The sequence below is a fragment of the Trachemys scripta genome, chromosome 4 (assembly GCF_013100865.1).
Source record: "Trachemys scripta elegans isolate TJP31775 chromosome 4, CAS_Tse_1.0, whole genome shotgun sequence".
Lineage (NCBI taxonomy): Eukaryota > Metazoa > Chordata > Testudines > Emydidae > Trachemys > Trachemys scripta.
In genome coordinates, this window is record NC_048301.1 from 110,402,800 (window position 1) to 110,419,425 (window position 16,626).

The 16,626-nt window shown below is 43.7% G+C and overlaps 1 protein-coding gene across 2 annotated transcripts in view; it reads right to left on the bottom strand.

Moving 5' to 3' along the window:
- LRP5 (LDL receptor related protein 5) overlaps positions 1-16,626 on the bottom strand; it is a 276,227-nt gene that overhangs the window by 171,776 nt on the left and 87,825 nt on the right. For both annotated transcript variants that reach the window (XM_034770363.1, XM_034770362.1), the window contains exon 3: positions 209-406. In XM_034770363.1, the coding sequence (XP_034626254.1) occupies positions 209-406 (198 nt within the window). The remainder of the gene's footprint in view (positions 1-208; positions 407-16,626) is intronic.

Below are 16,626 nucleotides of genomic sequence, written 5' to 3' on the forward strand. Positions count from 1 at the left end.
TATGAATGCCAGGAATCCATACATGTTCATAGGCATGCTAATGATAAGGTTAGCAACATTGATAGGGTAGATATACATAGTTATAAATGACTACTGAAAAAAGCACTAGCATAAAATCAATGCTAGTTATGAAAAAGCAAACGTGCATGCATACACGCAAATGCACACACCCTTCTCTCACACGGATACAGACCAATGGGAAACATACCTAAAGGAACCATCCAGATTTGCTCTATGAATGAAACTCAGCTTTGCATCAGCCCAGTACAGCTTCTGCTCATCAAGATCTATCGTGAGTCCATTAGGCCAATAAATGTCTGAATTAACAATTATTTTTCGAGTGCTGCTATCCATTCCTGCCCGTTCTATTCTGGGTGTTTCTCCCCAGTCCGTCCAATACATGTACCTAAAAAAAAAAAAAAAAAAAAATGCGTGTGTTAAGAAGTTAAAATGCTCACTCATTGAAAGTATCAATCACATCTTTTTCTGAAGTTTGAAGTATTATTTTTATTTATATTACTGTACAGTGGCATAATTACTCACATACCTCAAAGCTTTTACTACACAGACACAGACACAGACACACACACACACTTAAACCAAAATTCCAGTGGTTCCAACAAGTTCCTGCAATCTAACAATGTATTTCATAAACTTACCACATTGTATGAGAGCTTACCATTCATCTCTCAATCTTAGAGTAGAGCCGGAACTTCAAAAGCATGTACAACTGTGTGCCTCATTCGCAGGTTCAACTACTACAACTGCATGTACTAATCACATTGATACATGCAAGCGACCAATTACACATCCAACTGGCCAATTAGCTCATACAATCATAGTAATTGCGCTCAAATTTTTGTAAGTCTGTAGACCACAAGGAAAGAATGAAGGTAAACAGCAGTGTTCCTTTAAACAAATAAAAAACTGAATGTTTTTGTATACTAGCGACATCGCATTTTAAAATTTTGGTTTACAACAGTCAGGGGTTGTTGTGTTTTGTATTGTTTTTTTCTTTCTCATACCCAGGCTTGAGTTCAAGATTCTGGTTTTCCTCAGTTAGCAGCTGATGATTTTGCTATCACCTAAAGCAGTATTAAAGAAAGAAAGCAAACCCTTGCTCTGTGTTACCAGCATCAGCAAGGTCCACCTCAACAGCACAGAATCTGGAATACAGACATCACCAAGTGAAAGCCCTCCTAGTCCACCTTGTATTTATATCTAAGTTTTAATTCTATGCGCATAACTCTGAAAGAATAAATGAGAAGAAAGAAACATTTCCCTTCCCTCAGTTCAAGTGGAGAGTGAGATTGAGGGGCAAGTGAGAGAAGAATGGGTGAAACTGAAAAATGGGAAGAACCATCTAAGAATAATGGCTATTGCTATATAATATACCAGTTTATGTTGTCTCGGTCCTCATGTAGCAGGTCAGCTCTGCCCTATACTGAGTGGAATCCCAACCCTGTTCAGTTCCGTGTGATCGTTTCACCCTTCAGTGGATGATGCTGAGGTTGTAATTCTTTAGACCACTATTATAAAACCTTTATAAAGCCATTTGCAAACAGGGAACACGCATTGCATCCCCTTGAAAAACTTACAACATAAATAATAGAAACCACAGGGAAACAGCATATATGACCACAAGAAAGGTGGAGAACATAAAGAGGGATCTGAAGTAAGAGAGAATGTGTGCGCAGAGTGGATGAATATAGGGAAAGTATTCCAGGCATAAGGAGCTGCTTGAAAGAAGATATGAAGCTGAGAGTGGGAAGAGGAGGCCAAGCACATATCCCCAAGGATAGGGTTGGACTGGGACTCATGATACACAAATTTCATTCCTGAGTCAGCCACACTTCCACTGTGACCACAGACAAATCACTAGGGCCTTGTCCACACAGGAAAGTTCTTTCTGTACACGCTAACATGTGACCTTAAATCATCAGAGTTATACTCAAAAACAACAAGGAGTCTGGTGGCACCTTAAAGACTAACAGATTTATTTGGGCATAAGCTTTCGTGGGTAAAAACCCCACTTCTTCAGATGCATGGAGAAGTGGGATTTTTACCCACGAAAACTTATGCCCAAATAAATCTGTTAGTCTTTAAGGGCCACCAGACTCCTCGTTGTTTTTGTGGATACAGACTAACACGGCTACCCCTCTGATACAGAATTATACTGATAGTACCAGCCACGCCTTCCCTCACCCGCAGGGGTGGCCACACATTCTGGTGTAAGAGAGCTTTAAAAAAAAAAAAAAAAAAAAAAATCTTGTATCACTTCAGGAAGGGATTCAAGCTAACACAAAAATGCCATTCTATAGACTGGAATAAAGGTGTCCACAACGGGGAAAAAAGGGTTAAACCAGTATAACTGGTAGAACTCTCATGTAGACAGGGCTTTAATCTCAGTTCACCATCTGCAAAATGGGACTAATCATACTCCCTCCTTCTCTCCTACCCCTTGTCTTTCTTGTTTATTCAGACTGCAAGCTCCTCAGGGGAAGGACTGTCTCACAGTAGGTGTATTTAAAACACCTAGCATAACTGGCCCCTATATTTTGGGTATGGCCTCTAAATACCGAACAAGAGTTTACAACTAGTTAAATAAACATCTAATCTAATGCAGTATCAGGGAGTTGAACCATTTTCCAACTATAGGTATAGAAAATTATAACAATGTTTGATAAAATATTATATATATATATATATATATATATATTCAATGTAATAAAACAAAAACAAAAAACCATTGAAGCTAGCTTCTGTATCACAGGAGACACAACAAACTACTGGAGAAAGAAATATGGGGTATAAATTTGCTTTATAAAGCACCTTTGGTGAAGTGTCCCCAAGGCATTTAAATAGAAATCATAAAGTGTGCCAAATTGGAAATAAATTAGAGCATGAACTTAATATGCTGGGTATAATTTGAAGTTACAACAGGATAGATATACTTTGAAACACAATGTTGGTTTCAAAAGCAGCACAGTCATTGGAGCAACAATCTATTTATGATTTGTAGCAAATGCCATCTGTTCAAATAAGTAATAAAAAATTATCTATTAAGTGTCACATTTTCAAAGATTCAAGATAATAAAGTGAAGCCATAGAAACCTTTGTCTTAGGAGGCAACACAGAAAACCACGTTTTCAAGCAGGTCCCATTTTCTTACCATTTCATTGATGTTTAAACAAGTTTACTATTCACAATCCTGTCCAGAGGACTTAAAAGTAATTAAATAACTGTTGAGCAGCATTTATCTTAGAACAAAGAGAAAAGATCACTGGGGGAGGGGGGGAGGGTTAGCGCAGACAGACAGACTGGCCTTTGCTTGGTTTTGTTCTCCCAGGTGCACACATTCACGACTCATGTCTTTCTGTGTTAGTCTCCTGGTCAGAAATAATCAATTGTATTTGCAGCTGAAACAGGTCATGAAGAAAGGCTCAAATGCAAGGGGGGGGGGGGGGGGGAAGGAAGTTTCAAAATTCCCAAAAGATAAAGAGTAAAAATTAGGGTTGTCAATTAATCGCAGTTAACTCAAAAAAATTAATCATTAATCGCAGTTTTAACTGCACTGTTAAACAAGAGAATACCAATTGAAATTTAATAGAATACCATTTATTTAAATATTTGTGGATTTTTTTTACATTTTCAAATATATGGATTTCTAATACAATATACAAAGTGTACACTGCTCACTTTATATTATTTTTATTACAAATATTTTCACTGTAAAAATGATAAAGAAATAGTATTTTCCAGTTCACCTCATACAAGTACTGTAGCGCAATCTCTTTATCATGAAAATGCAACTTACAAATGTAGATTGTTTTGTTACATAACTGCACTCAAAAACAAAACAATATAAAATTTTAGAGCCTACCAAGTCCACTCAGTCTTACTTCTTGTTCAGCCAATCACTAAGACAAACAAGTTTTCTTACATTTATGGGAGATAATGCTGCCCTCTTCTTATTTACAATGTCACCAGAAAATGAGAACAGGCACTCGCACAGCACTTTTGTAGCCAGCATTGCAAGGTATTTACGTGCCAGATATGCTAACCATTCGTAGGCCCCTTCATGCTTCAGCCGCCATTCCAGAGGACATGCTTCCATGCTGATGACGCTCGTTGAAAAAATAATGTGTTAATTAAATTTGTGACTGAACTCCTTGGGGCAGAAATGCATGTCTCCTGCTCTGTTTTACCCACATTCTGCCATATATTTCATGTTATAGCAGCCTCGGATAATGACTCAGCACACTGTTCATTTTAAGAACACTTTCGCTGCAGATTTAACAAAATGCAAAGAAGGTACCAATGTGAGATTTCTAAAGATAGCTACAGCACTCAACCCAAGCTTTAAGAATCTGAAGTGCTGTCCAAAATCTGAGAGCGAAGAGGTGTGGAGCATGCTTTCAGAAGTCTTAAAAAAGCAACATTCCGATGCAGAAAGTACAGAACCCGAACCACCAAAAATCAATCTTCTGCTGGTGGCATCTGATTCAGATTATGAAAATGAACATGCGTCCGTCCACACTGCTTTGGATTGTTATCGAGCAGAACCTGTCATCAGCCTGGACGCATGTCCTCTGGAATGGTGGATGAAGCATGACGGGACATATGAATCTTTAGCGCATCTGGCATGTAAGTATCTTGCGATGCCGGCTGCAACAGTGCCATGTGAATGCCTGTTCTCACTTTCAGGTGACATTGTGAACAAGAAGCAGGTAGCATTATCTCCTTCAAATATAAACAAAACTTGTTTGTCTGAGTGATTGGTTGACCAAGAAATGGGACTGAGTGGACTTGTAGGCTCTAGAGGTTTACATTGTTTTGTTTTTGAATGCAGTTATTTTTTGTACATAATTCTATATTTGTAAGTTCAACTTTCATGATAAAGAGACTGCACTATAGTACCTGTATTAGGTGAATTGAAAAATACTATTTCTTTTGTTTTTGACAGTGCAAATATTTGTAATAAAAAATAAATATAAAGTGAGCACTGTACACTTTGTATTTTGTGTTGTAATTGAAATCAATATATTTGAAAATGTAGAAAACATTCAAAAATATTTAAATAAATGGTATGTTATTATTGTTTACAGTGCAATTAATCGCGATTAAATTTTTTAATTGTTTGATAGCCCTAGTAAAAATTATTTCTTCTACAGCACAGACTTGGTGTTTTCTTGGAGAGTTCTCGCTGCAAAGCCTGAGTGAATTTTACATTACCTTAAATCCCAGAGGAAACATATCCTTTAGTTTCTTCAGCAGCATAGGAAATTATCAAGAAAACACAATAGAAAAATAAGAATTTGCCACACCAGATTGGACCAATCATCCATCTAGTCCAGTATCTTATCACCAGCAATGGTCCTTACCCGATGCTTCAGAAGAAGGTGCAAGAAATTCCATGCTGTCAATCATGGAATAACGTGGCTGTGTAGGGCCATTTTCTTTCTAACAAGGGTCAGTTAGTGGTTGGCTTATGCCATAAAACATGTAAGTTTATATCCCTGACATTTTTACCTAATGTAACCTGTGGAAACTATTATTCCCTTGTCCAAAAAAGGTCCATTTGTTTCCTCTGGCCTTGAAGAGAGATACGTGGATTGAGGCAGAAGCCAATGTATTGGAGTGTTCACATTTGATTACATTACTTGATAGGAGTGAGCAGACTGCATTGCACTGTTGTATGTGTCAGTTTAAACAATTCTAAGTTGTGGTGCTGTAGCTGTATTGGTCCCAGGATATTAGAGAGACCAAGGGGATGAGATAATATCTTTTATTGGACCAACTATCAATGTCAAATCCTTTTCGGAATCCCACTAGGACACTGACCTCAAAAACTTTTGACAGTGAGTTCCACAAGTTAATTAAGAGTGAGAGAGAGAGAAAGAGAGAGAGAGATTTTCCTTGGATTGGTTTTAATTTGGTTCCTTTTAATTTCATTTGATGCTTCTGCGGTCTAGAATTTTGATAAAGGAAAACTCCAATGTTCCATAAAGTACTTCCCAAATACATCTCCTATTGTGTCCCTTATTATGTGTTATCTCTGAATTACATAGTCTTAATCTTTCCCTCTCTTCTCATATGGAATTTTTTCCCTTGCTTGTAATTTAAGTTCATACAAAATATGTAAACAGAGAGAATATGTCTGAAGCTTACAAAATGCTTTTGGATCCTCAGAAGACATTGAAGTGCAAAGTATTCTTTATACGGCCTGATTCAAACTCCACTGAAATCAATGATAAACTTTACATGACATTTTTTTTACACCCCTCAGCAACACTGCTAGGTCGACATAAGATTTAGGTGTAGACCGGGCCTACATTAAGACTAAATGTGTCAGCTAACATCTTCCAAACCCTAGCCTCGACAAGGTCCACTGTGATTAGGCACTGCTGCTCTGAACTCACATATTTTGGGCGCGGCAATAGCCTTGATGCCAAAATGTCCTGGCTTCTGTGGATTTATACTAGTTTAATTGTATGGTAATTCTTTTTTTAAAGGAACCACCAATCCAGTGACAACTGTTACAGAAGAGTCAAGAATCTCTTAGGCCTGGTCTACACTAGGCGTTTATGTCGAAGTTAGCGCCGTTACATCGAATTAACCCTGCACCCGTCCACACCGCGAAGGTATTTAGTTCGACATAGAGGTCTCTTTAATTCGACTTCTGTACTCCTCCCCGACGAGGGGAGTAGCGCTAAATTCGACATGGCCATGTCGAATTAGGCTAGGTGTGGATGGAAATCGACGTTAATAGCTCCGGGAGCTATCCCACAGTGCACCACTCTGTTGACGCTCTGGACAGCAGTACGAGCTCGGATGCTCTGACCAGCCACACAGGAAAAGCCCCGGGAAAATTTGAATTTGAATTCCTTTTCCTGTCTGGCCAGTTTGAATCTCATTTCCTGTCTGGACATCGTGGCGAGCTCAGCAGCACTGGCAACGATGCAGAGCTCTCCAGCACTGATGGCAGTGCAAGCTCAGAATAGAAAGAGGGCCCCAGCATGGACTGATCGGGAAGTCTTGGATCTCATCGCTGTGTGGGGCGATGAGTCCGTGCTTTCCGAGCTGCGATCCAAAAGACGGAATGCAAAGATCTATGAGAAGATCTCTAAAGACATGGCAGAGAGAGGATACAGCCGGGATGTAACGCAGTGCCGCGTGAAAATCAAGGAGCTGAGGCAAGGCTACCAGAAGACCAAAGAGGCAAACGGACGCTCCGGATCCCATCCCCAGACATCCCGTTTCTACGAGGCACTGCATTCCATCCTCGGTGCGGCCGCCACCACTACCCCACCACTGACTGTGGACTCTGAGGATGGGATAGTGTCCACGGCCGGATCCTCGGACATGTTAGCGGACGGGGAAGATGAGGAAGGAGATGAGGAGGACGAGGCAGTCGACAGCGCTCACAACGCTGATTTCCCCGACAGCCAGGATCTCTTCATCACCCTTACAGAGATCCCCTACCAACCCTCCCCAGCCGTTACCCCGGACACAGAATCTGGTGAAGGATCATCCAGTAAGTGTTGTAAACATCTAAACATTTATTTGTAACAGAACATGATTATTAACAATGTAAAAAATGGGTTTCTCATGATTACTTTGAATAACTTAACGGTTCAGTCATGGGCAGTGCAAGTATTTCAAAAAAATCTAGCAATGTCCGGTTTTGCATGATTGTCCTGCCCAAGCCGCTCTACTGTGTAGTCCCTGCTACTGCAGCTACAGTAAGATGCGGTCTATATGTCCGGGGATGGAGCAGAAATCCTCCTGGGACATCTCAAGGAAGCTCTCCTGCAGGTAATTTGAAATCCGCTGCATTAGGTTCTTGGGGAGAGCGGCCTTATTGGGTCCTCCGTAGTAGGACACGTTGCCGCGCCACGAGACTAGCAAGTACTCCGGAATCATTGCTTGGCACAGCATGGCGGCATACGGCCCTGGTCTTTGGAGGCTTTCCCGGAGCATTCTCTGTCTGTCGCTCTCAGAGATCCTCATGAGGGTGATGTCGCTCATGAAGACCTGCTTTGAATGAGGTAGGGGAATGTTATTAGTGTTGGCTGGTTTGCAGCCACGCGGTGGAGGCGGGAAAGGGTCAGCCGAAAGGGATCGTTCCCGGGGACAGCCGCGAGGGTGTGGGACAGGAGCAAACTTCCTGCTTGCCGGATTGCTGGCAGCAGGGACCGACATTGATTTCAATGTGAAATGAGGCCATTGCTAATATTAAAGTTTTAAGCTGCCACGAATCTACGGCTTACCATGTCTGCCTGCAACAGAAATTCCGTTGTCCTGACAGGGTTCTCAAAAGTGCTCTGCAAAACCACAGACAGTGAATGCGAAGGCCGAGAATTCGACCTTGTGCTGAGTGCGCATGTGATAGGTGCTGTGCATGGTCCTGTTCACAGAGAAAGACTATGTTCTTTGTTCACAACTACATTTATCTTTCTGAGGAATTCACTCCCTTTTTCCCATTCCCACAGCCCCATCTGCGACTGTCTCACAACCTAGCCTGTCATCACACTCCCAGAGGCTAGGGAGGATTAGGCATAAGAAGAAGAGGACACGGGAGGACATGTTCTCCGAGCTTATAGCCTGCTCCAGAGCACAGGCAGCACAGCAGACCCAGTGGCGGGAGAACTTGTCCCAAATGCACCAAGCCAACATGGATCGGGAGGAGAGGTGGCGTCAGGAAGACCAGCAGGCGACTCAAACCCTGCTTGGACTACTGAGGGAGCAAACGGACACGCTCCGGCGCCTTGTGGATGTTCTGCAGGAACGGAGGCAGGAGGACAGAGCCCCGCTGCAGTCCATCTCTAACCGCCCTCCCCCGCCACCAAGTCCCATACTCCCTTCACCCAAAGTGCACAGAAGGAGAGGCGGCAGAGTCCCTGCTAACTCTCACTGCACCCCTGCAGAGAGCTCGAGCAGCAGAAGGCTCTCAGTCCCCAAAGTTTGACAAGTTCTTTCCTTCCCGCCTGACACAAGCCCCCGTCCAAGTTTCACTTCCCAGTCCCCTGTGTAGTTGTTAATAAAAAATATGTTTCTGTTAACTACTGTTTCCATCATGTTCTTTTGGAGGAGGGGGGGAAAGGGGGTTGGTAATTGGACAGGACAGTCACCTTTGGCAGGGTACATAGTCGGGGGCAGGCACAGCAGCAGGGCACATACATAGTGCAGTGATGCAGTGACTACTTACCCTGGTTAGTCTGGGAGGTTCTTTTCATGTTATGTGGTGGGAGGTGGGTTGCTCTGTGACTTTGTGGCACGGGAGGGCAGTTAGAGATCTGAAGCGGCGGTCCTTAGGCAGGATCACAGAGCCACACAGCAGGGGATCTGTAAGCGTCCCCCCCCGCCACAAAGTCACATAGTACCCCCATACACACAGTCCCTATCAGGAGGGGTGACAGGCTCCGTTGAAAGAACCATCCCACCGCACCGGAGCCTGTCAGTCCTTCAGTTTAGAAGCTGCATTCGCGCGACTACACTACACCCGCTCCGCACCACAGTCTGCGTCCCAGTTTTAAAAAATTCCCGCGAAAACAGTATTACAGAAAACGGTGTGCTTTAACAAAGTAGAACTATTTTTATTTTGAAACGTGTGTTGGAAGTGGGGTGAAGGCTTCTCTGTACACAAAATTAGAAAGTCACAGGTTACCCTGCTCACTCAGGAACTTTGCTTTCAAAGCCTCCCGGATGCACAGCGCTTCCCGCTGGTCTCTTCTAATCGCCCGGCTGTCTGGCTGTGAGTAATCAGCAGCCAGGCTAATTTCCTCAACCTCCCACCCCGCCATAAAGGTCTCCCCCTTGCTCTCACAGAGATTGTGGAGCACACAGCAAGCTGCTATAACAATGGGGATATTGGTTTCGCTGAGATCACAGCGAGTCATCAAGCTTCTCCATCTCCCCTTGAGACGTCCAAAAGCACACTCCACCACCATTCTGCACTTGCTCAGCCGGTAGTTGAAGAGTTCTTTTTCAGTGTCCAGGGCACCTGTATAGGGCTTCATGAGCCAGGGCATTAGCGGGTAGGCTGGGTCCCCGAGGATGACTATAGGCATCTGCACATCCCCAACAGTTATTTTGTGGTCCGGGAAGTAAATACCTTGCTGCAGCCGTCTAAACAGACCAGAGTTCCTGAAAACACGAGCGTCATGAACCTTGCCCGGCCATCCCACGTAGATGTTGGTAAAACGTCCCCTGTGGTCCACCAGTGCTTGCAGCACCATGGAAAAGTAGCCCTTTCTGTTAATGTACTGGCTGGCCTGGTGGTCCGGTGCCAGGATAGGGATGTGAGTTCCATCTATGGCCCCACCGCAGTTTGGGAATCCCATCGCTGCGAAGCCATCTATGATCGCCTCCACGTTTCCCAGGGTCACTACCTTTGGCAGCAGTACATCAACGATTGCCTTGGCTACTTGCATCACAACAACCCCCACGGTAGATTTGCCCACCCCAAACTGGCTCGCGACTGACCGGTAGCTGTCAGGCGTTGCAAGCTTCCAGAGGGCTATGGCCACTCGCTTATGGACAGTCAGGGCTGGTCGCATCCGGGTGTCATTGCGCTTCAGGGCAGGGGACAGCAACTCACAAAGTTCAAGGAAAGTTCCCTTCCGCATGCGGAAGTTTCGCAGCCACTGTGATTCATCCCAGACCTGCAGCACTATGCGGTCCCACCACTCAGTGCTTGTTTCCCGTGCCCAGAATCGCCGTTCCACGGCATCAACATGACCCATTGCCACCGTGATGTCCTCGGCGCTGGGTCCCCTGCTTTCTGAGAGGTCTGTGCTACTCTCACACTTCAGGCCATCACCGCGTTGACGTAGCCTCCTCGCCTGACTTTTCTGCATCTGCCTCAGGGCAACCTGTATGATAAGCTGCGAGGCGTTGAGAGCGGCCACAACTGCAGCGATGGTTGCAGCGGGCTCCATGCTCACAGTGCTGTGGCGTCCGCGCTGTCAATGACTTGAAAAGTGCGCGAAATGATTTCCCGCCGGCGCTTTCAGGGAGGGAGGGAGGGCGGGAGTGAGTGATGGATGGATGACGACAGTTACCCAAAAGCACCCTCGACACATTTTTTTACCCAGAAGGCATTGGTGGCTCGACCCAGAATTCCAATGGGCAGCGGGGACTGCGGGAACTGTGGGATAGCTGCCCACAGTGCACCGCTTCCAATGTCGACGCTTTCCCCGTTAGTGTGGACTCACAAAGTCGAATTACTGTCCTTAGTGTGGACACACACGTTCGACTTTGCAATATCGATTCCAAATATTCGATTTAAGTAAAATCGAACTACTCTCGTAGTGTAGACAAGGCCTTACTGTGCCCAGCTGGAAACTTGCAAATTAAACATGACTTTGCACTATTTTAAACAGTTATAGCAGCCCCTCACTCATCATTAATATGTTTAGATTTATAAACACAAACCAAAAAGGAGCTCTAAGTGTCCATGACAATTATTTAAAAGTAAACCCAGATATAAACCCAGCAGCAACCTCCTGCATGTACAGCAGGAACTAATTAAACCTTACAGCAGAAGGAAACAAAGAAGGAAAAAGATGCCACCTTCCCTAAAAATACCCCTTGAGCAACATCTTCAGATGAAGTTGGGAAGCAAGTTCCAAACCCCAGGGGGCCCTGAAGAAGCACATCCTGCCAGCAGCTGCCTTTTTCTTTTATATCAAAAGGGTTCCAGCTTGGGAGACTCTGATGACCCCAGCTGTGGCCATATAGCATGAGCTGATGCACGGTTCCACAAGAGGACAAGTCTCAGGCCATGCAGAGCTTTACAGGACTAAACCAATAAGTTACACAATACAACTGGAAACCCACACACTGCAGGAAGTTTGCTTGATTTGCCTGCACACTAACTATACTCCCAATATTTAGCAGATTACCAGGGACCATTTTCATCCTCAGCCATGTGCGCCTGACTCCTGTAGAATTCAAGAGGAGCTGCACACACGCAGAGTTCAATGGGAGCTACACGCAGACATACCCAACAATACAATATGATCCACGGGTAACAGAAACCTACAAGGAATGTCTAGCAATTCCCAGGGGCATTTATCCAAACAAATATCACTAGATCACAGGCAGTGAAATGGTAATGTTATCAGCATTTCTGCAATGGGTTATTTTTCTCCTATACTTGATCCCTTGTGTTTTTTAACCTGGAGTACAAAAGGTGCCATGTAATAACAACTTCTATTTTACAATCCAGTTACTATTATTCTGCATATCTGCATTAGGCATGAGTATTATCATTTTAAGGAGTATGTTGACTGGAAAGACAAAGTAGCTGTTTTTAAAAATGATTCCTATTTTATATATAATTATACAGCCCCATTACCACAGTATCTGTGACCACTTGGGCATTTGATGCATTTATTCTCATCACCCCTGTGAGGTAGGGAAGTGCCATTATTCCTGTTTTACAGATGAGGAACTGAAGCACAGTCAGGCTAAGTAACTGCCCAAGGTCACATATGAAATCTGTGTGGAGCTGGGAACTGAACCTATGTCTCCTTAGTCCCAGTTACTGATCATTGGATCATCTTTCCTCCCAGCATAACATCTTCGCTGTTCTGATTTTGTACTGGTCAAATAACCACAAGTACTACACAGAGATCTATATCACGCACTAACTAATAAAATGTCACATTTAAAATCTTTGTCTATGTGAGAATACCAAGATCACAAAGTATGGACTTTTTCCCCTCCTTCTGTCTTACAAAAAGTGGCAAAATCAATTCAAATCAAATTAAGTATAAATCTGATGCTGGCTGAGATATTGTACGCCAAGGTGCAACCCAAAACAGAAATTATCTGGGAGAGTTAGAAATCCCAGGAAAAAAACAAGTTTATTATGGAAACACTGACATAAGCTTAGTTAAAGCAGCTCTAGCAAACTCTGCTGGAACAATACCATTAAAACGAGAGTTTACCAGAGGAGTCTGGACGTTAAAATAGCTCAGTGTAGGTCTGCGAAACAAGCTCAGAAATCCTCAGGCATTCTAGGAGACTGACATGCTCACAAATCTAGTTAAGTGCTGTGGAAAAGAAGCCAGCTGAGAGGGTCTTTTACTACTATTACCGTAACTAACCAAAGAACTGTGCCAAGGAAAGGGAGGGGGGAAAGGCAAGGAGTGGGAAGTTCATATAGAAGCCTGAAATTCAGAAGCAGGAGAATGGAAGAAAAAACGTTAAGCAACAGGGCTTCCGACAGCAGCATGGATGCCTTGTAATTAACAAATCAGCATAGTCATAAAGCATGCCTTTTTAGCGTGAGGGGACGTGAATGTGTTACTGGAACATGAACACGTTGCATGTAATGAAAATATTTAAAAAATTTTTCCTGATGTGATCACAGTTGGCAAGATTGAGGCTTCAGGCCCACCCCCAAACTAACCCATGCATCTGTTAAAGAAAAGAACATTGGAGGCTTCTATTGAACCTACCTTGTGCCAGTGAGACAGCTCTGGCACGGTACCTGAGAAATCTCAAGAGCAGAATTCAGTAAAGAAAAATCCACATTGGTAAAGCGATACTAAATTTTCCTAATTTATGTAATGTTCAAATACAGCTTTTACATTAAGCCCTTGCTTTTTCAAAGCACTGTATGCAACATTTATCAGTCCTTATAGGAACATAAGTAAACAATACCTTCTTTTAGGAACGGGTAAACTGAGGCAGAAAGCAGCAGTGAGGTGCCTAATATGACAGCAGTATTGCCTAGTGGATCAGGCACTGACTGACCTCAGTCCTATCCACAGCTCTGCTCCTGGCCTGCGGGGAGAACTCGGCCGAGCCACTTCGACCCTATATGTCTCAGTTTCCCCATCTGTTAAATGGGGATAGCGATACCTCTGAAAAGCACTTTGAAGTCTACTGATTAAGAGAGCCAGGTATTATCATCATCATCATCATCATCAGAAATTGGCAGAGCTAGGATTAGAATTCAGCTGTTTGACTCTCATTCTCCCTCATAGGTATAAATCTTATAAGTGTTTGGCCAACATCCTTCCTGACTATGAGCCATTAAAACAATTAATCACAACAGGATGTGCAACTGCTCAGTAAATAATCAACTTAAACTCACCTGATAACAGGTATTTAAACCAATTTAAGAACACCCACTTAAGAAGGCTGCAATGATGTGTACACAAGGCCCAAGGCACCTAAAGATTTTTTCAACTGCTCAGCGCCCAGCATCTCGCACTACTCACAATGGAAGCTCAGCACTTGAGAAAATCTGGTCATTTTATTTAGGTGCTTATATGGGAGCTGTGTTCTTTTGAAAACGTGGCCCTGCTTGTGGGTGCTGAGCACTTGAGATCTGAACCAAAGTGTCATTTACCATATTTAACAAAAAAAAAATCACTGGATATAATAGGCTTCCAGGAACATTATTCGCTAGAACATATTATGGGTGTTAATTTTACAGAGTATCCAACCCTAAAGGATATACACAACCTGTGTGACTTTATGTAAACTAAAAAAGCACCAGAGCGCTTCCATAAAAGTTACAAGTTACAGCCATGGGTAAAGATGCTTCAGACAATCATCCAAAGCTGACAATGTTTTAAAACGAACAGTCCCGTAATTGTGCCTTAACAAACCATAGTGACACATTTGATTTTACGCACCCAGCTCTGCTTCCACGTGGAGAGCAGCTAGAAGATAAGAGCATGGTAACACTTGCCAAGCTTTGCAGAAATGATTAACATTCAGGTTACAAATAACTTTTATTTCTTTAGGAACCATTCAGACAGTTGCAGAGGTAATAAAGAGGCACTTTTAGGCAGCAGCACGCATTGCGATCCTTCAGCGATCAATACTCACCATAAATGTTTCACCAAATGAGCAGGGAATAAACAAGCTAAGGTGACTGACCCTACATTTATTTTACTTGTCCTTTAAGGATACGAGTGCTTCTCATCACCTCCTCCTCTTTGGGTTTTGGCCCTTTAGCTTGAGGTGTTTCTTCATTATGCTTTTCAAATTACATTGAAACAAAACTAGAACTACACAGACAGTACTGACTAATGCTGGCCCTAAGTTGAATCCTATTTTGTTAGACTAAACATGCTAGGAAACAACCAACAACCCACAGGAGCTTTATCAGTGAGAAAAGGTATGTCTCTTTTTGAGCGCACAAACACTTCGGAACTATCAAGTCAAACTTTTGTAACCAAAAGCTTACTAGACTCAACGGAGCTAATAAAACCTTCCATTAGCTGCTGGTCCAGCAGTGAATTAAGCACAGTAGCTCAAAATTTCGTTACCAAAGCCCCTATTCAGGAGGATAATCAATCATATATATAGTCCCATTGAAGATGATGAGTAATTAGGCTGTGGGACGTGCTGAAGTATCATGATGAATCAGGGCCTCAATGGAGTTTTGTGTGTCTGAAGAACGTGATTGATAGATGTCTGGAAAAATGGCCAGATTGCACTCCCAGGGACTCTATTTTGCATGCTTTAGCTCATTTAAAAATTCCAAGTGCAGGAGCAAAACAGGATGGAAACCATACTTCCTTTAGTATAAACCTGTGGGTCAATTCTTATTTCTGATATTTCATCCCTCCTATCATCAGAAAGCCGGAAGAGTTGTGCCATCTCCCCAAATGAAGCACTGTGTCACTAATCTTAGAGTCGTTCCCCCCCACACACACACAAACACACACACAGGGGGCCAGACTCTCAGCTGTTGTAAATCCGCGTAGCTCTATTGACTTCAATGAAGCAATTCTGATTTACACAAGCTGAGGATCTGTCCTGGGATTTTTCAGTTACGCTCCAGTGATGCTGAGTTTAATACATATTTAAAACTTCTGTTTTTTGCCCACTACCAATCCAAGGTTCATTTCTTTTAAAACACACACACACACACACACACACACACACAGACATACGCCCTAAGCCTGCTTGTTACAGAGATGGAAGAGAAAACACTCATTTAATAAATAATGGGAGGCGCACAAATACTACAGTGATAGGGATCTTTATAAGTAGGGCCCTACCAAATTCACAGCTGCGAAAAACATGTAACGGACCGAGAAATATGCTCTTGACCATGAAATCTGCTCTCGACAGTGAAATCTGGCTATTGTAGGGGGATCGCAGTATTGCCACCTTTACTTCTGCGCTGTCTTCAGAGCTGGGGTGGCTGGAGAGTGTTGAGTGGCAGCTGCTGGCTGGGTGCCCAGCTCTGAAGGCGGCGCCACCACCACCAGCAGCACAGAAGTGAGGATGGCATGGTAAGGAGGGGGGTCATCGCTTTTTGCAGGGGGGCAGGGCCGGCCTTACAGGTAGATAATGTGGGCAACTGACCAGGGTGCTGTAGTCGGGGTTGGGGGGAAGCATGGTCACAGCTAGAGTAACCAGATCACCCAGGTGAAATATCAGGACGCGGGGGGTGGGGGGAGGCACAAAAAAAAAAAAAAAAAAAAGCCGCCCCAGCCCAGGCCGGGGCCCTCCCACCGCCGCTCACTACCCAGCCCAGTGTGCCTCATCCCTGCAGCGGGACGGGCAGGGGACCGGCTCCCCCACCCACTGAGGAAGAGGCTCTGCGCGCCAGCAGCCAAGCTCCGGCTTCCGGTCCCTCCTCAG